We start from the raw sequence: 23,946 nt of genomic DNA, 5'->3' as shown, positions 1-23,946 counted from the left end.
GCAACCTTCTTCAGAAACATGTTCGAAGTTATCTTCAAACGTTAAGTAGGTCTAGTGTTAGTTCGAGTGATAGTGCTACTGTTAATTTTAGTTTAATACATAGAACATATAAAACTAACATCACAGCAAGTGTTCGAAGTTATTTCCCATATTTTCTATACACAATTGGGCTCCCCAAATCCACGATCTCCCACTGCTGAGGCTTAAACCAGAGTGTTGGGGGATTGCCTCGGTAGCAGCATGTATCCTATTTCGTAATACTTGCTCAGTATCACTCAGTACTTCAATGGCGTACACTATGCTTTTTAAGTAATCCCAAAAATAAAAATCAATATTGTGGTTGGGAATCCAGGTGATCAGACCATTGGACCATCTCGACCTATCCATCTTCCGGGAAACACATTATCTAGATGTTATCGCATATATCGGATTATTAAATACTTATTAGATACTATCAATTATTTGTCTCGAGGAATAAATCTCCAAGTATATGCATATAGGTCGAGAATCTAGTCTAGTTGCTACCGAAAATTTATAGTTTATACTTCTAACCGGTTATCTGATTGTGTCGCAGATTTCCAGAATCTTTCACTTGTCAACTTGTATTGTCAGCTTTTAATCAGTGTAGTGCAATTCTTCTATCATATCATGATTCGGTAAAAACTATGTTGTACGTTCTTAAATTCGTGAGAATACACAAAAATTCAATCTTATAATTCAATATTCTAGAATTTGAAACAACACTTGATCAATTTAGTTAATCTTTAATGTTAGTCAAATTTATTTAGCACTCATTAATTAGAGATTAATATCCCATCGAGGAACTACTTTATTACAACTATTTACTTTGTGTATTGTTTAAGATTTAAAAAAAATTGTTTGAAATGAGAAGCAGTAATGTCTCTTATATGAGATTAATTATGCGCCTGATGATAATTACTAATTAGTATTAAGGTGCTGAAAGTTGTAGGGAGCATATAGGCACATAGTGGGTGTACATTTTTAAGTAATTGACATATAACTGCTCCCAATCAAATAGAAGTGGTATCGAAACACCTAGGGATCCCTAGGCATCTAGATAGAGCAAAGTGCTATAGTTTTATTGGATGCTGTACCCCAATAACATCTACAATGTATCTCGATTTAGTAGAATGTAATATCGCCAGTCGAAACATCCAGTAAGAAGGGGCACCTCACTAGCCAAACTCATATAAACATATGATTCGTTTTTCACATCGATGTTTACATAAATATGAATAGATAAAACTGAAGATCAGCCCTCACGAGGTATTGAATAATATAATTTTGAACCTGATCTCGGTCATTCGTCTTTGATTATCGCATTCAGGCAAGGCGCAGTCTTATGCATTATTCATTTTGGCTTTGCAAGGTACTCAGGTTTGAATTTAAAATACTAACACCACGTATGAAACTAAAGTGAAGCTCAATTGGAATTGAGAGTGTCAAAACTGTAATGTCATAGTATTTTGTGCTCATTTAATATATTCTTAGTAACTATGAACAATATTCTGTAGACGTATTCTCCTACGAATGTTCATTATTTGAATATAAAGTATCGTTATTCAATTAGTAACATTTCATAACTTAGAAACATTAATATCATCATGCATTTACAGATAAATGAGTTTACTGAATAGTTATTATTAGTACAAAAATTTGACAATTTAACTCAAAAGTCTTCTGATCACTACAATTTCGATTTTTTATCAAACACTTGGGTTCATTTTCGAAGTTCTTAATAAAATTAAATATTTAAAACAATATAATATATCGGATTTTGAATAAAAACCATTGTTATCGTAAGTAATCTCTCTCTCAGCAATTGGCAGCAACCGTAGCCGTTATTAATGTTTTAGTTTTTTGTTACAGCTATTATGACATGCATTGTAGCATGTAAATATCTCGAGAATTGTTTAAGATGTCGAGGTCGAACAGGTGTATGCTTTTTTTTTAATTCATGCGTTTTCTTTTTCAAAAGCAGTTGTTTTGTTAATACTATGATTAAACAGATTAATTAATGAAATCTTTTACGAACTATAACTAAATATTAATATGTGCAAAAGCTACATGTAGCAACACTTTTTTTTCTGTTCTCAATTAAAAAACTTATGTTAGCGTTTAGAATCATGTCTCATCCTCGAGAGGTTGCCGATGTTTGAACAACTAGTTTAAAATTAATACAATTTTTAATATTATTTTTTGATATATGTATTTCTTCGCAGTATAGTTGAAACGCGACAGATTTGAAGTTCTCATTTTGAGGTATAAATATCTATAATTTTGTTTACCATTTTGTTCAATTATCTACTTCGCATGATCCAGAAATGAATTCCGCACATACAATATGCTGTAATAACCTTACAATTATTATTGTATTGTCATTGAACAAGTATTATAATTACATTAAATTAGAGTTAGAGAAAATAAGACTATATAATGAGTGTTTCCATTGTATAATTAATATGTTCATTAAATATGGTAGAGTAGGTACTCAAATAATTTTTATTTATTCTTTAATTTGTGTTATTATGCAATAAATTTCTTAAATTAAGGCCTGGTTATTTTAATATATAGTTAATCTGATTGAATATCGCAATATCGAGTTTTATAAAACCAGGCCAAGTTTAAACAGTTTTAAAATACTTTGAAATTTATAATTTTTTGTGTTTAATTTAGCTTTATACGAGTTTTCTAAAAAATATTTAAAGATATGAGTGATAATTTAAAAACGCATTAAAAATTATTAATAGTTATACGTAGACTTGTAGACTAGGCCGGGCTAATTACTGAATGGAACAAAATGTAACGACGGCCTATTACGAAACATGACGGCTGGAGTTAGAAAGTTTCGTTTTATAAAACGAACAAGGTCTTAGACGTCTGCACGGAGCCTAAATTCAAACGTGCCTCAACGCACTGAGAATAATCTCTACTTATTTAAATAAACCCAATGGTGTTAATGCAATCATCCCACAAACATGGGCGAGGATGAAAAATAATGCTCTCTAAATAAACGAAATTTTTAAGAATTAATTAATTTTCATTTTACCGTTGGAGTCTTTCTCTCTTTTTCCCTCTCTCTGATATAATTAAGCGTTACGAAAGAGTTAAAAGCTACTGGAGCAGATCGCGGTTCTCTTGCATTTTCGCCGGTGTGTTTCCTGGGAGTCCGTCAACTATGAAAATGTTGAAGCTTCCACTTTGGTTTTCGGTTACGAAAACTATAACTGTGAAATATCAACGTAAAAAGATCTTTTTTTCTCTTTTCTAATTAAGTCGGAATAACCTTCCTAAATTTATTACGTTTTTTTTTTCTTATCCATCTAATGTTGTAGGTATTGTGATTGATGTTTATTACGAAATGCCCCCGTTATCAGAGGTTAGTCCTCGTTTAAATATAAGTATTTCTCTTTTAATTTAAAAATGGATCCTGTTCCGATTTTAAAAGGTTACAGTTTCGCAATATACATTTACCTTGTTTCGACCATAAACGGGCACATATCTCTCAATGTAACTTCGAGCTACAAGGTGCAACCCGTTTTCTTCGCGGATTCAATTAATAAAAAAAAAATAAAACCGCAATTATTATTTCTTTATCGGTAGCCTAATTTGTTAATTTATTTAAAAACCAAGCTCGATTTTGCCGTTATGTAACAACGGTTCGGTTTCGTTCACAGCCCAAGAGAACGAGCGAGACCAATATACTTTTTTTCCCTTCACTTTTTGGTACAGTCGCCAACTCGCCACTTTATCGATTTTATTATTATGGAGACGCATGTTTTGTCTTCTTTCTATTTTCCTCTCTCTCTCTCTTTTTGAATCCCCATTGCATGCGACCTATTGCATTTAGGGGGTGGATTTTATCGACATAGAGGTCACAAAACCTGAATAATTTAGATAGGGAACATGCCATTTTAACCCCCTTCAATCAATATTAAAGGGAACTTAATGTGTTTTGACTTGTATTCAGCTTTCACCTGGACAAATATTGTATAATATGTATATTCCTTTTTGTAGTTATAAAACGTGATTCGATGAATTCTGAAGTTTGGAGATAAGTTAAATATTTATTAATATTTTATCTAAACATTAGTTCGAGTACTTCAAGTATCTGCTTATTGTCCCTTTCATCGACAATTTATTGGCTTTTTGTGTTCATATTTATTCAATTGTTGTATTGTTTTTCGATATTTATATCTAATATTGTTTATTGAATTCACAGCTTCATGGCGAAGAAAAAATATGTTACGAATTTGCAAATTCCAATTTCAAGCAAGGATTATAATATGTGTTTACTCCTTCATTCACTGGTAGACCAAGACGATTGACACATCGTATTTTAGATTTCACTTTGCTGCATAAATTTCCTCTTATTATAAGTTAGACGTATACGATATTCTACGTATCAGCAATTTCGACAACGAGTGGCTCAATATTCTGCAGCTCTACCTTCGCGTGCTTGACATCGACATCGTTTGGATTATCTATTATGTGTAGTTGAATGAACGTTGTGAAGGGCTTTCAAATTATATACTCAGTTTGCATTGTCAGCGTATCATCAATTTCTCAACTATGACCCAATTTTTAAATGTATAACATTACATGTCAAGCAGAGTCAAGTCTACATGTCAAGCCTGCAAAAGATAAATAAAAAGAATAATAAATTTCCATCTCACAACACATTTGATTAGTTCACAAGGGACTAATTATAACACCTTTATGTGTGCAGCATTTAATTAATTGAAATCGCAATGGCGGCAGTGTTTTATAGGCATATTTAGGATCATATCTTTATTATTTATCAAGCTATAATACAAGTTATGTTTTAAGTGTTTTGTTTTAATTAAAAGGAATATTTTCTCTTTGTAGTGCTTATACCATGTGAGGAACAGCGTTATTTAAATTTAAGAAGACAAAAATAAATCTTAAAACTAAACATTAGCGTTAAAATATAATATATTCAATTCAATTTGCTAATTTCTATCATAATTTCATGTTACTTACTGTTTATATATTCTATTACTTGTATGGTACTATCTGTAATTTTCTTTCTTTTCTTTCCATTTGAATTGTTCCTTTTCATTGGATCATCAATGATATCAGGTATGGAAGTATGTTCCCATTCTTGTAAAGGCTGAGATAAATGATGTACTGAAGACATTCGGATAGATAATTCCTAATAGACCAACGATATCATTTTTTGATATTGCTTTGCTTGCATTCATAATCATGAAGTACAACCCTTGCAAGTTATACTTACACAGTTCAATCGTATTGTTGAAACAGCAATTTAATTCATCTAGTGGATTCTAAAAGCAACTATTGAATGTTGAAGCTAATCTCTAAACACTGTATCTAGCTACTGGCATATGGCATCTGAAACTAATAACTATGAGTAGTGGAATTATTCAATGCATCCGTATCAACTACTGGATACTGGGATCATCTACTAGACGTTATTAACCAACAGATATTCAAATTAATCACTATAGATATTGTAAGTGACCTCGCCGAAGATGTAACTATCAGCATCAAGATTGCTATAACTCAGCCGCGAGTAACATCGATCTTAAGAACAACCTTAAGATTATAAAAGTGTAATAAATATTATAAAGTATAAATAATGTTTACAGAATATACAGCATTGTGAATATACCATTAACATAAACATGTGTAGGTGGACTAAATCATAACACTTCCTCAATATTATTTGCACACGGTCTCGTTGCATCGAAACCAGGTTCCAGATTATTTTTAAAGTCTATAAGTAAGAACTTACTGTGCATGTAGATACTAATTGCAGCATTTTCAATTTGGTAGTGAGCAATTCCAACATTTTGACAGTTGTCACTCGGTGTACTAATGGATCACATTGGTGTCCATGAACTGCCATCGCCTTACCTTGCGAAAATTGGTTGTATAAATATATCTTAAGTACGACTACGAGAGTCTGCGCGAATCTCTTGCTTTAGTTGACTGGGGCATTGATCTCCCCAGTTGTCGAGGCGAAGCGATTGCTGAGTGTGTTCTACATATTCATCTATTGCACAAGGTATTCGCTCTCTACTATCCAAGTAAATCATGAAATTCGGTTTTTGTTGCCTGCTTTCTGGATAACGATCTTGAGGTAACTTGGGATCAAGTATAGATTTGTCATTCATAGGTGATAGCCTATATGCACTATCACCTATGAATTCCAAGTTCCGAGACGTTTCGGATGATCTAGTCGATATGCTATCGTACTATCGATGATTGGTCAAAATTATTCAAATAATTTAAATAGGTTGTGTGAATATTGTTTTAGAAATAACAATTTTTGGGCCTTGATGAATGCAGCAAAGTTTCATTTACTCAAATAATCTGAGACATTCGTTTTCAGGTGATATTGACATGCTAACAACTATACTGCTATAATTAACTAATGACTATATTGACTATGTAAATTCCATCTTGTTTCCGATTTGTTCTGTATTAGTTCACTCTACCCTGGCTGTGTTTCCTCTATTCTAAATGACTCGTCTGTATTTTGGAACATTCAATATAATACCCACATTAACCGTTTGTTTCAATATTTGTGGCACAAATTTCACCAACCGAATTATAATTATGCGCAGTGATTCGCAGTTTTTTCTTCCAAGAGTAGTTGGTTTAATTCCAGTTCACAAAGTGTGTACAATAGCTTTGTTGCCTGCATCATGATATTCTAAGTTATAATTTAAATATTTTTTCCAAGATCTCGAGACTTGACTTTATTTTCTGTTCCTCGCATTAATACGAATTCTTTTTCAAATTTGCGATTGCACGTATTTGATACCTAGTATATTTAGTACTCAGAGTATCTAGTACCCGTTATGTATTATACTGATTATTTGTATTATAATCGTTTAGGAAACTTTGTATGAGAGATGTTCAAATTATCTTCTCTAAAATCACACTTCTAGCGTGTTTAGGATAGCTTTGACATAATGTGACGATGCTGTTTAACTAAATGGAAACTTTGTTGTTAATAGCAAATTAATTATTATTTTTTTAATAATTTTAATTAAATTGAAAAGTTAATAGCATAAAAAAAGCGGTCCTATCTAGTTTTCGATTGGTATGTGGAGGCAAATCACTCCACTTTCTGCAACCACAACCGGCATCTGTCAGATACGGTTTTGAAGAAGGGTAGTAATTGGTTTACTTGTTCAATCTGTTATAAATCCCTTTATTGCTTTACCCTTATTACATTACTTTATCCCTTTACGTTTTATGGAAGAGTATCTTCTGGGAAGTATGAGTCTAAATATTAACTGCATTCCAATTGAAACTTATTGCATGTAAATGCAATAAGTTGGGGTATCTTCTGGATATCAAATGGACAATGTTGCATTTCGCTTTATAAAACCACTTAGACAATCAAGCTAGCTTCTTGAGTTTGTTCTCAGTTAGTTGGACATTTTAAATTATTTTATTTGGCAAATGCAAAACATGATTAAAATGGTTGTATGGAGCCATTTCAAAAATGAAGCACTTTTGAAACTTTCACATTTGTCAACTTATCGCGTATGATGTTTATAAAATCAGAATTTGCAGTTAAGGTTTGTGAAGGATGATAAATGTGAAATACGTAAGGAACGGTATTGATAGTAGTTAGGGATGATATTACGAATGGTTAATGACGATGTTGAGAGGTGTAACAAGGGAACACATTGAATATGATTAGGTTACTGTTATAAGCCGTCAAAAACGATGTTGAGAAAGAATGACCTGGACGATGATGAGAGAAAGCGGTGTAGGAGAATTCTTACAATTTTGATGCTCTTTTTGTGCATTGAATCAACGTTGATAACATGTTTCTTTCCCCAGCTAAGTGTGTTGATTGAATTAATTCACTGAGCGAACTAAGACCAAAGTCAACATGTGTTGCATAAGAAACCCTAACGTTACCTACTGATAAACGATGGGTGACATAGAAATAGAGTGATGTGCATGGACAGAAGGGCAGAAATAATGGAAAGAAGCGCATTGTGGGGGAGATATTATTAGAGGATTTGCATAGGTGAAGTTTGGAATATGTTTATTGTGTGAGATTAAAGGAAAGGGGAAGTACCAATTTGTTGGAAGCAAGGAATCATTATGTAACTACCAAAGGCAAGTTAGGCAGTTATCTTCTATAATCTATCAACTTCTTTGGTAACCATATTGTTGATGCGAAGAAGCAACTAAAGTTTTTTGATTTTGGGAAAAGTTAACTAAGGATAATTTGGAAAAGAATCATCATAATGATAATAATACATTAATGTTAGTTTTTTAACATTGTGACAACATTACGCTGCTGAGCATTTTTTACTTTGGCATGTTTTTTGATTCAAAAGTACTGATATAAGTGTGCTTCTTCATTAAAAGTTTCAAAATATCGAATTTCCTTATTTTGACCAATATTCTGCGTCTCGGTAGCCTGTACTTTTTGTCATACTGCGATCTCTATCCTTAATTGATTCAGTTAAAAACACTCAAAACAATATAAACATCGAAATTACAGAATGATCAAACGGAATTTGTTTGAATCAAGTGCTTTACAGAAAACGTCCAGAAAAAAAAGCATCATGATTCCACCATCATATCTTCACACTTCAAGTTGTCTTCAAAGTGTGAAATATGGAAGCCCACTTATCGCATATTCAAGAATTGTTCTTTCGAAAAAGACAACCAAGAATTGTTAAAATTCCACAACTAAGGCTCACTTTTACCATCCTCCTGATAAACTATCTAGAGGATAGATAGTTGCCATGGTTACGGCGGTTTTAAGCGCTCTTATTGGCTAAGAGCTGGATTTATCTATCGGATAAATTTATCAAGAGGTGGTATAAGTGGGCCTTAGTAAACTATTGAATGATGACTAATTTCATCTCACTTCTGCCTTTGGGACAATTGTTAAAAAATTGTTTCGAACCCATGCAAAAATAAGGTAGGATGGATTACATAATACTTAAAAATAAGGTGATTTTCGAATTTATCGAAATAAAGTAGTCACAAAATGTGTATTTTTTTTTAATTTATAAATGACTTAATTGGCTCAATTTAAAAGTATTAAAAGCTATACATGTTCAATAAAAAAACTCCTCTGATAAAATAAAATAAAAAATCTAAATTACTTAAACAATTTCAACACATTTACATTTTCATAATTTCAAACTAAATTTGGAAAGATTTAGAAATCGTTCTTAAAACATAGTAAAAAAAAATTAAAGCACTAAAAATATCTACTTTTTCAAAACACCTACTAGTTATTTCAAAAATTGATAAAACGTTCGAACGTAAACGTTATCGTCCGTAATGTGACTAGTGACGATTATATTATTGCCTTTTTCTCGATATTTTCCTTAATACCACAGTGCGGTTTGAACGTTCTAATTGTGCAGTCAGTTGCACGTATTTCAGTCGATATATACACAATTTCATTTACTTTTTCAAACTGTGAAACAGTGCAGTGAAAACATCGTGTGTCGCGATGTTGTACTTAAAATGTTTTTGTTGTACCGGTACCGTTATTGAAATAACACAAATGTAAAAAAAATAAAGAAAAATGTGGGATTGTTTGTTGTTCGCCACCTGGAAGGGATGGCTTTATAAAATTTATTTTTACGTAACGAAGTTTTTTAGAAGAAAATATAAGTTTAACAAAATGTTCTTTTTGTGCGTGTTTTGCCAGTGGAAATTAGTTTTTACGCAGGAACAGGAAATGTTTGTTTATAGGTTTGTTTTATTGACGTCTTATTATTTTGTGTATATCTTGCTAAAATTTCTTATCGCAATTTGTATACACAGCTGAGGATGGTGTAGAAGGCAATTGTGTGTGAAATCGAATAACTGCATCGATAAGATTATCGGCTTCGTGTTTTTCACTGTTTGGACTCGAGTTGTTTGAATATCAATAACAGTTAAATTATATTGTTTACCTAAGTTTACATCAACTGGACGATATGTGATAGTGAAAATGTTTTGCGTTACAAGGACAAAATACAATAAAATTATATTTATTATTTCTTTTCGAATTTTTAATAATTTAAAATAACTAATCTAATTATAACAAGTTTTAGTAGAAATGTGTTAACAAAGATGTTGTTTATTAGTGTATTGTACAAAATAACCAAAGAGATTGATTCTAGTGGCCATTTAGGTATTTCGTATTTAAATAGCCCGTTTAGCTATTTACTTAGGTATTTAGGTGGACAACTAAATAAACTCCACAGTTAAGAACAATTTTTAAGATATACAACAATGAGGTTGTCAATAAGTATAAGTTAGGTGTATCTTATATAACCAACTTTGAATTTATCTTATATATGAGATGTTCCTTCTTGTGTCAACCAGGGCATCCACCCGAATATCCTCGAATTACTCGTCATATTACTTTTCTTGAAATTAGGACTTTGTGATATTTAACAGTCTTTGTTACCTTATTGGACAATTACTAGATGGATAGTAAAATATACATTATATAGGTACTTTAAATCTAATGAATGATCCTTTGATGAAATGAGTTGCAGCAATAAGACTAACATCATTTTTGTAATTCTTCGATTGTCTGCATCTCTTATTAGTGTTGCAGCAATAAATTCTTGAATAGAATACATTCAGAAAGTCTTAGCTGATTAACTAATAGAATGTAATTACAGAAAAGAACAGAAAGAATTAAGATCTGCCATTTAAAAAGTAATTCAAACAAGAAATGACTTACAAATATTACCAGGAGATGAACCGTTAGCCAAAATGGATGTTCAATTATGTAGGGAGTAGTACACTGTTATGTGAAACTACAAGTCCTTTTTACAAGGACTACACTACGAAACATTTGTTTAAGGTATGAAAAATGTTGCATCAACAAAATATTTAGAAAATGCGACAATTATTGTTTATTTGCGATTTTAACCCATAAAACTCGTATTGTCATAACAAAACACTGACTGAACATTGAATGATTTCTCATTCAGTAAGTCTGTACTTATATTAATAATCCAATTAAAAAATGAGAACCAATAATAATTATAGTAAATGGATTAATAATACAGGTAGACCATCATCTGTTATTCACGATGATTGACGGCAAAATATGTAATTCCATAACAAGTACAAAATCGACGCAAACATGTTATTGAAATGAAAGATGAAAAATGAATGTTAGGAATATCTTATATTTGTGTTTCGCAATTGGATAAAAAATTTTGAATGTTTACTTCCGATAGCTTGCAAGTTATAACAGAAACATAAAAAAAGGAGGTTCAACAACAATTGCCAAAAGTTAGCAGAAATCACGAAAATAAATTTAATTATTATTGAAAGATTTTATATTATTTTAGAAACAATTTTTAGTGTTTATGACCTTAACAGTGATAAATTTACGCAGACATTGATATGTTTTATTCAGTGCTGAAATCTTCGTTTCACAAAGATATTTGTCATATAAATATCACCAATCCACAAGAAATGGGATAAAAAGAAATGCGAAAGGAACCATCAGCAGAATATATGGAAGAATACTGAAAAACAGAATTGAAGACTACATTGGAGTACAGTATAATGGAAGCAGTATTGCCCATCTGTTTACATTAACTCAATTCATAGAAAAGAAATCAACATATAATCAGAAAATGCTTTTACTATTTGTTGATGCACAAATAGAAATAGGAAATACCTTAATAGCTGGGATTTCAGTAATAAAAGGTGAAAAAAGTTGTTGATAGCAATAGCACTATTTAAAATTTATTTAGAAAGCGCACTACTAAGATGGAAACGAAAATGCTAAACAATTAACATACGAATGAATAGTACTTTAACACCTTAGCAGTTGCTGACAATCAAGTTGTGACACGCAAACTAATTGAAAAGTATAATAAATGGGGCTTAGAGGTTATCTTGAAAAAAAACTGGATACATATGTGTTAGAGAAGAATAACAAGACCTGCCTATATCGGACAAACAAAACATCAAACATTACAGGTCATACAAATACCTTGACGTAAAAATATCGAAGGAGAGATTAGGAACTGAAAAAAATCTGTAGGATATGAAAGCAACAAAAGAACACAAACACAGAATATATTCTGTACAACTCAAACGAAGACATAAGGAATTATAACAAACTCATGACATTATAGATGACATAAGAACTGCCCAACTTAGATGGTACGGAAATGTACAAAGAATAGGTCAAGACCGACTACCAAAAAAACTGCACTGGACACCAAAAGGAAAAAAAAGAAAGGAAGACCATGGAGGAATTGGTGTTGATGGAGTAATGCCGATGAGAGAACTGAAGGAAGAGACATGGATAAACAGAGATCTATTTGTTGGAAATAACTCATAATCTGACATTATTTTTCTTTTCTTTTGTACAAATTACAATCCTGGAATTGCAAAGTTTATACGCGTTGCGCATCTACGTGCGACGTCAAAAACATTTTTGATAAATGATGGATCTCATATATAGATATATGGATATGAAGATTTATGAACAAATCCGGAGAAAAAAACTTTGTTTAGATCAGTTCTTTTTTCGATATGTATTTCATCTTCACCCACTCCAATATGAGAGTTCTACTTTGTACATTTGGTTGATGTAATATAATATTTCCCAAAGATTTGAATATCTAGTGACAATAACATTCCTAGGTAAGGTACGTCAGACTTCTGTGTGTCATCACATCACGAAGACTTAATTGTTTGGTGCTTTTTTCCCAAGTTTAGAAGAGCGCTATTGAAAATGGATTTAGAGTCCAACACATTTCCTGTTAGGATGTCCACTACATGTTTTTTCTCACAAACAAGCATAACTCTCGATTAAGTTGACCGATCAGAACTAAACAAAATTTGTTGTAAAAATCAACATTAATTTTTTATACTGATTTGGTGTTTCCTAAGTTATTAATATTTTTCTTTACTTAGCCAGCTTTGCTTTGCATATAGAGCAATTATAAGTATATATTGTAGTATACACTAATATAAGTATATTGTATGCAGTTTGCATAAGAATTCTTTTTTTCTGCATTTTCGTTATCAAGTCATCTGGAAGTCACTTTTTAGTAACCACAGAGTGAAATTCTTTTTTGTGCTGTTAAATACCCATACATGTGTTTTTTACATGCAATATACATACTTTCCAACACTATATTAGGCAACTGCGTCGGTGTCGCTCTTTTCTATGTGCTATGACATTGTAAATACTTTCAAATTTGAACGAGAAAACTAATTTTTTTAAAGCATGACATAAGAATACTCTCTTAATACTTATTAATTATTTAGAGCAGCAGTTTCATCCATGGAACGTATTGACTGATAAAAGAGTTATCAAAATCTTTTATTAGGACCAAATAACTTGCTTATATTCACTTATTCTGACCCTTTTTGTATGTTCAAGTTTGCAAAGAACTTTCGATTTTCTGCGACCAATGAATTTTACTACACCCACAGTTAAACATTTACTGTTATGTTGCACATATATTTATTTATATTAGGTTAGATGTTTTGATGCCACAATCGTTAGAGGCAAACAACAAAAAAGTAGTCTTTGTACAAACAAACATACAAGGAGAGACTAAACAATGTAAATAACTTTTTGACTTGAAGCATGTTGTGCGTATCATATACCTATATAGATAGGTCGTACAGATATAGCTAGTTTATTAATACCGTAATGAAACGATACGATTAAAATGCTGACCCATGAAAAGTTTGGTATTCGGCACTGCTCCGTGCAGTACGTGTTAGAACGTGTTAGTGCCACTTGGGAGATCGTTTGTCTTTACATATTTTAACGATATAATTTATATAACTAAATGAAAACTTGTAAGTAAATACCCTGAAGTTTAACGTATAAGTCTGACTACTAACTACAGAGTCCCTAGCTCTATGCTACGAGACGCCTAATCATTGTCATTATAAAAACAACCGTAGTTTGAATAACGTTGTGTAAATTCTTAAACAAATCTCTACATTTTCTTTCAACTTTATCTCAAATATTTTTTTCTTTACAGAGGCATGCACACCCCAGAGAATACATTGGAGCGAGGGTCCCACCCTCCTCCGCCTCCCTACACTGCACCGGCTCGCCCTTGCGAAGATCAGGAAGAAAATAGGGACGACTACTACCTTACGGTTTCAATGCCTAACGTCGGCGACAACTTCGATAACAGGTGTGTTATTTTTCGCTTCTTTTGTATTTATACCGTACAAGTTCGTCCACCGTTTTCTTGCATACTTTGTCCAACAACCGTATTTTTGTAAAGCTTGAGTGCACACAATAGATTTAGTGGGAAGGCACCAGGTAGTTTTTAGGTTTTTGGATAGATAAATAATTATACTCTTTCGGACGTTTCGGACTTTAGCCCCTCTAACCTTTAGAGCAGGTAGATTTTCTAAGAAATATAACCTGTTTTGTTTGAAATGGTTTTTCTATGTTAATACCTTGTTCGTTTTTAAATCACTTTTTTTTATCTTAAAATTGAGTTGCAATAAATTTTAAAAAATACCCGAATTTATGTTTTTAGTCATCACAGTTATATGATTTGATTACGCCATTGTTGTTTATCCGGATAAAATTGCATTCCAAAATTATTATCTTATCAAAAACCATGATATTATCAGCCCCAATTCAAATAGTTGGACTGATTAAAAGATATATTTTTTAAAGATTTCATTTATTTAACGCTAAAAAATTCCTATCTCGTTTTTTTTTCGTTTATACATAAATTATTATGTTTACGTTACGTTGCAATGAAGCAATAATAATTTCACAACTTAAAATCGAATAGTTATAAATAAACTTCTACACCACGTGTGTCAACAATGTTAACATACGTCTTACTTATAGAATGTCGAATGGAGTATTGTTCGTTCAAAAAATAAAGAAAAAAAATATTTTCCCAGGACGTACGCGTAATTATCATATAAATCCGTTGGATTGAGGCAATTTCAATTTATTACACACGCAGTAAGGAGTCCGTCGCAATCTGAAAATCTCTAGAAGGATAATTGTCGTAATTGCGCGAACTGATGTGAAGAGGGATCTGGTAAATTGGTGTTTACTCCTGATTTTTTTTTTATTTCTACTAGAGTCGCTCTCCTTGACTTCATTTATCGAATTCCCTTTTATAAATCTTTCCTTTTTTAAAATACTAAAGAAAAATATGTTATTTAATGTGGAAATCTGAAAAAAAAATGTGTAATTTATCATATAACCGTAATACCAGTAATTCTGGTTAATTCATTGTTTTATAGCAGAAAAAAATTTGTTGTTATTTGGAATAAACTAAATAGTCGTTTTAACATAATAAATTTTTATTTCTATAAGATTGTTGAGATTTACATACAGCTGTAGAAAAAGGATCAGTATTTTTACGCTTACTTTTGCGTGCTGATTACAAATAAATGCTCTGTTTATCGCTATCAAGTCGAACTCGAAATTTCTTAAATCGCATAACTTCATTAACTGAATATTTTTAGCAGCATGAAAGATAAACAATATTATACAACAGAAAATCAAAATGAAATATTGATTTGTTTTGATAACACTTACATTAACCACAAATCCTTTACACAAATAAAGCATGCAAGTGTACGACAATAACATTTTACCACACTTAAATTACGTTTGTTCTAACATTTAATGAATTTTTGAGTTTGATCACGTGATTTGACAGGAAAATGCTTTTAATTTTATTGTCTCTAAACCGATTTTTGTAGTTTCATGAAAAACTACAAGAAAGCTTTATAGAGCTAGAATGTATTCAGTCTCGGAATTTAAGGTCAGCTAAATGCCGACGAAAGGGCTCGTATTTAAATTTCCTGGTATAGTATTGATAACGTGTCAGCTTTTGAAGTAGTGATAATCGATATCTATTGTTTATTCAATCATATTAGTTACATGTCTCTGTTTGTTCCAAAATAGTTTACTTCTATAAATAAATAATTTATGTTGCCTTCATAGGAAAACTATCCTCGCCCAAATTGCGTACAAACAGATTTTTCTTTCCAGTGTTTGAATGTGATGTCTATATTATTTTGTTAGCCATTTAATCAAATCTGTCCATAATTAATCAATATCTATATTCTGTCTATAATATACAATTTCTCTCTAAGTATTTCCTTTCTTATGAGCTTTCATTTATATTATATTGGAACTAATATATTCCTTTTTCCAATGTTAGTAAATTTGTTTTCTATGCTTATTCCCTTGATCTCTTTATTTTTGATTTTTATTTTTGTCCGAAAATATGACATACATAACACCTCTTTTTAATGTATCCCCACAGTCAGAAAAATTATTAAAGTTATGTCGGTAGTTCAGGGTGGTTACGGTATTGGTCCATGTGTTAAAAAAATATTGTTGCACACTGTTGTAAAGAAATGTCCTGTAAGCAACTTGGCAAAGTTTTTAGCAAAAATTGTTGTAAGTTTAGTCATTCCCAGAAAATAAGGACCAATGAGCTGAGCTCATCAAGTTCCAATCCAAACATTCAGAATAACGTAATTCTAATAATGATGATTACGATGGAAACAAAACATGAATAAATAAAGGATTGTGGCGAATTCGTGTAATGCCTATGTGCAAAAATTTACTTTCCATAGATCATCTCCGAAATGCAGTATTTGAGGCTGCGATATGGACACAAGTTATATCTTCGAAGACATCTCTGAGCAGAGGATTGGGGGTGACACATAGTTTTTATCAACAAACATGTGCTAGTGGTAGGATTATTCTCAACATCTGGCTAAAACATTTTTCCTGTTGCTATGTAAGTTTTTGAAAATACCACCACAGCGTGTATTTCTACATTTTGAATTATTTTGTGATCTAAAGGGCGGCAGTTCAGAAATCACTCTTTTTGCAAAAGCTCGTCGTCGTTACAAGCGTCTGAAACTTTTTATCATATCAACGTTTCCTCTGTTAGCATGACTTCCTAATTTAAATTAAAAAAAACATTTCTATGTTTCAACAGTTAACAAATGGTAGACGAGAAATACATAATAACCTCAAAGTTAAGTAAATTCATAGTAACTACAATTGTTTATCTGGCCAAACTGATTAGGTTTAAAGAAGCCGCAAATTGCTGAAACACAAGTTCTTTGCAGGTTTACTTGAAAACCGCTGGTTTTTGCGATTTTAGTATTCTTTATTTTATTGTCCTATTTTTAATTGTAAAATAGATATCAGGGGGTTGGTGAGTGAACATTCACTCGACACATTTAGTGAAAATACACGTTATCGTACAATATACATTCAGGTTTTATTGTAAAAGGATGTTTTGTATGGCTTGGAAACATTTTATCTTTTCATGCACTTTGTATTTGTGATTTTGGACGCAATGGAAGGCAATTTAAAGGCATCTTGGGGGTCCATGTGTGAGGCTAAGATAACGATATCGTTTCCATATTATTTATCACTTATGCTACAGTAGTTTAAAATAGAGTACCACACAGAGTAAAGTCAGCACCAATACGCTGTGAGACTGCCAGTCGCACAAAGTGAAGACTAGGGAGCAAGCCCTTCAATGTGGGATAAAAAACTTCTCTTCCAAGTATGGTTACAATAGTATAAAATATTAGTGGTTAAATTATTTTTTAGTTTGACAAACAACTACTTACTTTCATTGTAGAGTTTCCACTTGTTCAATAATTAATTTTTAGTTTGAACCCTAATTGTTGGTTTAATATAAAGTTGTAGATATATGGTTAATGTTTGCTCAACAACATTTTAAACATCTTACTTCCTAGTAGACTTAAAGTTTAGTTATCATTTTTACCCTAGCAACATCCCACTGCGGATGGAAATATTTGGGACGAAAGATAAAAATCTTAGATGACCATAATTACTTTGTTTCGTAATTATTTCAGTACTTGCTCTTTTGAAAACTTAACTAGGAGCTTCCCCGATAGCCAGACTTAAAATTGTACTAAAAGTCTTTTAGAATTTATTTGCTTCTTCAATACAATAAATTTTTCTTGTGTGTTTTTGAAATGTTTGATAAACGCGTGGGCAAGAGAATGCAGAGTTTTCTTGGCCATTTTCAGTTCTGCATTTTAATCGGATGTTTCGTGTTCCGTTGGTTTTTAGATTTATTAATTTGCCTTAAGTAGTAGTTGCTACAGATGAGTTTGCTAGGATTTCTAAATAATACGGCAATGACTTATTTTTATAAGCATCTGTGTATAATAGCGTCTGAGGTACAACTCATGCAACTTTTTCGATGCATAACCCAAGCTATGTTTATGATGGATGCTTCAAGATTTGAGACGAAAGGATTGTAAGAATTATAGAAGAATTGTATACAGTCGGAGAAAAAAAATCAAAAGAATTGCATATTGTTATATTCCCCTCATCACGCAAAAGTCGGTAATGTCGAGGGGTTTCTCTAAGCCAGCAGTCTATTGGTGTCTTCTAGCGAAAGATTGCGGATCATATCAGTCATCTACATTTATATATGTAACTTAAACATTTAGTTCAGAGAGTTTTTCTGTTTTATTATGTTTGATATTATTTTTACAATTATTGTAGTACCTTCTTGAACTCTGCTTTAGGGATGCAGTGTATATGTTACCGTCAATCTGTATAATTCAGGTACTCTATATAATGCCTAGGTAATGTATAAAATACCTGGGGTGTCTAGGCAATGTATGAAATATTATGAAGATTATTATCCCTTAGATACTTTACCTAGGTATTGTACACAATTCTTAGGGATTACCGTTGGTCGACCGGCAATGTGTAAAATAAATAGATTTTGGTCTGTATTTATCAATTGTTATTCATAATAAACTTTTTTATTTACAACTATTGAATTATCTATTCGTTATATATTTGATTTTTGACGGGTAATGACACGCATTACTCATGACTGACAAAGTGTTGAATAATGAAGCCATTATTCCACAGTTCTGACACAGCCTACTAATCAAAAAATAAAATATTAACAGAAATGACAGCTTTCTTATATTGAGGTTATGTTTGAAATGTCTATCAAGTTTATTTTCTTTCCTTTTTTAGATTATTTTTTTCAAAATTAAATAGTTGTAGATAAAGTATAGTATTCTTTTTTATTTACAACTATTGAATTATCTATTCGTTATATATTTGATTTTTGACGGGTAATGACACGCATTACTCATGACTGACAAAGTGTTGAATAATGAAGCCATTATTCCACAGTTCTGACACAGCCTACTAATCAAAAAATAAAATATGAACAGAAATGACAGCTTTCTTATATTGAGGTTATGTTTGAAATGTCTATCAAGTTTATTTTCTTTCCTTTTTTAGATTATTTTTTTAAAAATTAAATAGTTGTAGATAAAATATAGTATTCAACTTGCGTATAATGGATGTTACCCACTCAGATTACAACAGATTGCAACTTCATCTTCGTGGGTAACAGCCACTATTATACGCTTGTTGAATAATATACTATTATAATCTATAAGTTATTGTACAAAATCAAGTAATAAGTATTAAACACTTAGGAAACAAAATAATTCTCAAGACGTTGATCTACTGGCCTCTCAAAATTCAGTAAGCAAAAAAATATATTTTTATTTATTCTTACATGAGGAACTATTGTGACATTTTAAAGTGCATAAAATCTTACTTTTCAGACATGAACACTTTTTAGTATCACAGTGTTTTTGCAAGTACATTTAATAAATCCCTGACATGTCCCCATATATTGCAGATTCGCAATTGTATGGAGCGTCGTTTCTTGATAAACTCTAAATTGCTGTCTTAAATACAAATTATTTACACACCTTGCTTTGTTCCTATTTTATTTAGTTCGTCATCCGTTTTTTAGCTAGTATATTGCGAGCATCGCCACGACCTCTGTCGACTTCCGGAACAAGGATTCTTACAGTGGTACCCAACGGCACATGGGGAAATTTTTGTTCAGAAGTGTTAAGCATTCTCTGAGCTAGCTCTATTAAATATCTTTGGAACTGATGCGGTTCTATACAGCTACAGCGTTTTTAAGCATAATGGGCAAACAACTTTAGAACCATAGCCTTCTGTCATATCTTTCTCCTTCTCTGTTCTCGCATTTTACACACATTGCCGGCTTCGCATTCGGTATTTTATAGAATACCTAGGCAAAGTATAAAATTAATAATATTTCATATATTACCTAAACGCTTTAGGTATTCTATAAATTGCCTGGGTATTGTATAGAATACCGCACTATACAGATTGCCGGTAACATATATAATATATAACACGAGCAGTTTGACGTTTTCAAGAAGTGTTTATCTGTCATTATTCGGTTACGAATAATTTGTGTTCCTGTGAATATATCATCTAGCTGTTAGCTTTCCAGAGTACAACTTTGATGAACTTACGAATTATCTTCTCTAAGTTGTTTGATGATAGCGATGGTTGATTAACTTTAGTAACCTTAGGTTGTTCAGGCTATTAGTTTAGAACAGTCTTATCGGTAGACTAAGACAACACTTTTCCTATACTATTCACATTAATTTCCATGCTCAAGGAGGTAATGTTATCTTTTGTAAATTTTTTGTAAACACCACATCTTATATTATTGGTAGGGTGATTGAATGGGTGATTTGTTACATATTCAAACAACTCTACACTAGATAACATTAGAGTCTTTTTGGAGTTCATCTGTATTATGTTACGCAAATTTTTGACATTATGAGACTTGAAATCATTAAGTTTTGTGGACAGATGGATATTATCAACAATTGCGATGACTTTACGTGGATATGCATGAAACCATTAATGCAACAATAGTTTGTAATGCATGTTGTTTCTTGGTATTTTAACTAGGTTACTAGTTAGGATTTCTATTATGTATTTCTATGTGACTATTTTGGCTAACAGCTCATAAAGTGGTTTTATTATGGTTACATTTTGGATTCTCGGGATAGTAACTAGTTACTGCCCTTACGACAAAGTTTTTTGTCTTGTTGGTAGGAGGATACATATCTGAATTTGATTCTCTAACTAACGCAGGTAATTCCAGACTCGTCTATACTGACAAAAAATGCTATCAAGTCTATTTAAATCGTAAAATAAGTTTTGGACGTATTGGATAAAGTCACCCATTGTAATTGAAAAAGATTAATGTTGCAGTTGTATAGAATACAAAGTGATCCAAAATATTCGAATCATGATTGTTTGGCGCTTGTGATTTACACTGAATGAAACTAGTTTAAATATAGATCATAACGAGGTTTTTCTACAAAATCCAAAATAATACCTTTTTGATCACGTTTTTGATAAATAACTTGCAATATGAATTGTAAAAACTGTTTTATGTTAAAAAGTTGAAGAAAAATGGATGATTACAGTGAAAAAGAAACATTATTTATTATGATAATGATCATAATTGCAAGAATTTCAACCCATTGTATTTAAAAGCGACAAAACAAAAAGTACACCTTTGTAAAGTGTTGGAGGAGTGAAGTTGTCGGTGTGGTTTATTTATTTCCTTGCCACAATTAAAGGGCATTATATGGGCGAAGATATCTTTCTGGCGGAGGTGTTCACGGAAAGCCGGCCACGAGGTGATGTTAGCCACGAACAATTCTTACATCCGGTGGGTAATTGTCTACCAAAGTGTGGGAATATTTCCTCACTCGTCCGTTGTGTAGACGTGGCTCAATGTTTTTTTTTTGTATAATTCAAGGAATACAAACGTTTAAAAAAGAAAAAATGATGTGGTTTAAGAAAGGAAACTTTAAGTTGTATTTTAAACAACATTGAGGATTGTTAGTTATTCAAAAATAGTCTGTCAAAGTAAACTCATATATCAAAATCTTTCGAGTTAAGGAATCCTAAAAATTCTAATTTTATCGAGCATGCTTATTTTGTATACAAGTTTTTGGAAGTAATTAGGATTAAAATTCTGGCCCTAACGGAAGTTTTAGAGAAATCACACAGTATAATTTTTAACTATAATTTAAAAAAGTATAATTTCTAAATTAATTAAAACATCAATTATATCTGATCTATACTTTTCTGTGTACGTGCATTTAATGTAAAAGACATTAGAATTTCAACGTAAATTGACACCCTTATCTTGATAATTTTGTCACAAACAACCGGTTAAATTTAACCTTGAGACATTGAATTTCCTATTGTTCCAACTGTAATTAAAAATCCCGAATTGTTTTTAGTTACGATATGTTTCCGAAAGGATCACACAATACCACATTTAAAATTAACATCAATTCTACATCTTCATACATCTATTATATGGCTACACTTTAATAATTAATTTATATACTTTTTAACTTTTTATAAGTTGCTTAAACTACAAAAAAAATAAAATTATAATCGCTTCTGTTTAAAAAAAATTGTTTATAAATTTTCCTCACGTATTTCTTCAAACCAGACATCACGATCTCGTTGCTTTTTTATAATAAGACGCTTGGGATTTTTATAAATCCTTGACATGTTCCCTATCTGCATACAATTTGTTGTGTAAGAAAACATTTCCTTCGCAATCCGTCTACCTCTATTCGTTTTACTTTTAAACGCATAAAAAATAACTTCCCGTACTACAAATAACTTTTAAAAATATCTATTGCATTTATACAAAAATGTTAGAAGGTAAAACATCACGTGCCCGCAAATACGTCATATGTCGTGACAACCCAATGAGATATGAGAACGTAGCAAAACTCGTTGTTATACAAACAGGTGCACGACAGAAAAAATATTTAGAACTAACGGGTAATAGATGTATGAATAGAAGTTTCTATGGAAATATTATAGTATTTAAGGAATTAAGTGATTAAAAAATATTTGCAAAATGAATCTGTCTACTTTAAAGATATTGTTTAATAATACAACATATTTCTAATATTACATCCAATATTACAACATATTTGAGAGGAAGGTCAAGGATAAAATGGGAGGATGGAGTGGAGGATGGCGCGAGAGAAGGAAATGTACGGGATGTGAAGAATTGCTATATTCGAAACAGACGTAGTTTTAGAAGATGGATAGAGGATCTCAATAACACTTGGATTAATTATATTTGTTTGAAATAGATAGATTCTGCTATGAAACTCTGTGTGAGCTTGGAAGTCTTGGAACTTATAAATTAACAAATTAGTCAAGTGAAAATTAAATAGACGATAAATCAGTTATTATCTTCCATAAACAGTTCTGCATGTTAGGTTGTTATACATAAAATTTCAAGAATGGAAATTTAAAAAATCACATCTTAAGAACGAATTGAGATATTATGATGAACTAAAAACTATTTTAATGCAAATTAATGAAAATTAAATGTACCATAAATAATTTCTTATGTTGCATAAACTTTCTTGTTATGATTTTTTAAACTCAACCCCGTATATTTGAATGTTATAGGTTTGAGGAATTGATTTAAAAAAAATTGTATCTCAATATCGAATTGAGATATCATGATGAAATAAAAAGTAATTTAAAGCAAATTTAATGAAGATCGCCATAAAGAATTTCTTATTTCCCGTAAACTTCGTTTTTATGATCTTTTAAACTCATCTTTGCATATTTGATTGTTATAGATTTGAGGTATGTAATTTTAAAAAATCGTATCTAAAGAACGAATTGAGATATCATGATGACATAGTAAGCAATTTAGAACAAATTTAATGAAGACTGAATATGCTAGAAATAATTTCTTATTTCCCATAAACTTCGTTGTAATGATTTTTTAAACCCAACACTACCTATTTGGATGTTGTTGGTTTGAAGAATAGATTTAAAAAAAATCGTATCTCAAGATCAAATTGAGATATCATGATGAAATAAAAAGTAATTTAAAGCAAATTTAATGAAGATTGAAAGATCTGTAAATAATTTCTTATTTTCCATAAACTTCGTTTAAGATATTTTAAACTCATCTTTGCATATTTCATTGTTATTAAACATCGTATGTTAAGAACCAA

At 31.3% G+C, this 23,946-nt stretch overlaps 1 protein-coding gene across 3 annotated transcripts in view; it reads left to right on the top strand.

The window, feature by feature from the left end:
* Positions 1-23,946, top strand: part of LOC111427141 (Mitogen-activated protein kinase kinase kinase 13 wallenda) — a 56,989-nt gene that overhangs the window by 4,243 nt on the left and 28,800 nt on the right. For 2 of the 3 annotated variants that reach the window (XM_023062144.2, XM_023062136.2), the window contains exons 1-2: positions 9,406-9,759; positions 14,037-14,195. In XM_023062144.2, coding sequence (XP_022917912.1) covers positions 9,590-9,759; positions 14,037-14,195 — 329 coding nt within the window. In that variant the 5' untranslated portion in view covers positions 9,406-9,589. Of the gene's footprint in view, positions 1-9,405; positions 9,760-14,036; positions 14,196-23,946 lie in introns of those variants that run through there. The other variant, XM_023062158.2, reaches the window with a different exon arrangement.

This window comes from Onthophagus taurus, chromosome 1 (genome assembly GCF_036711975.1).
Source record: "Onthophagus taurus isolate NC chromosome 1, IU_Otau_3.0, whole genome shotgun sequence".
In the NCBI taxonomy this organism is placed as follows: domain Eukaryota; kingdom Metazoa; phylum Arthropoda; class Insecta; order Coleoptera; family Scarabaeidae; genus Onthophagus; species Onthophagus taurus.
The sequence above is the reverse complement of the archived record's forward strand: the minus strand, read 5'-3'. Positions and strand labels throughout refer to the sequence as shown.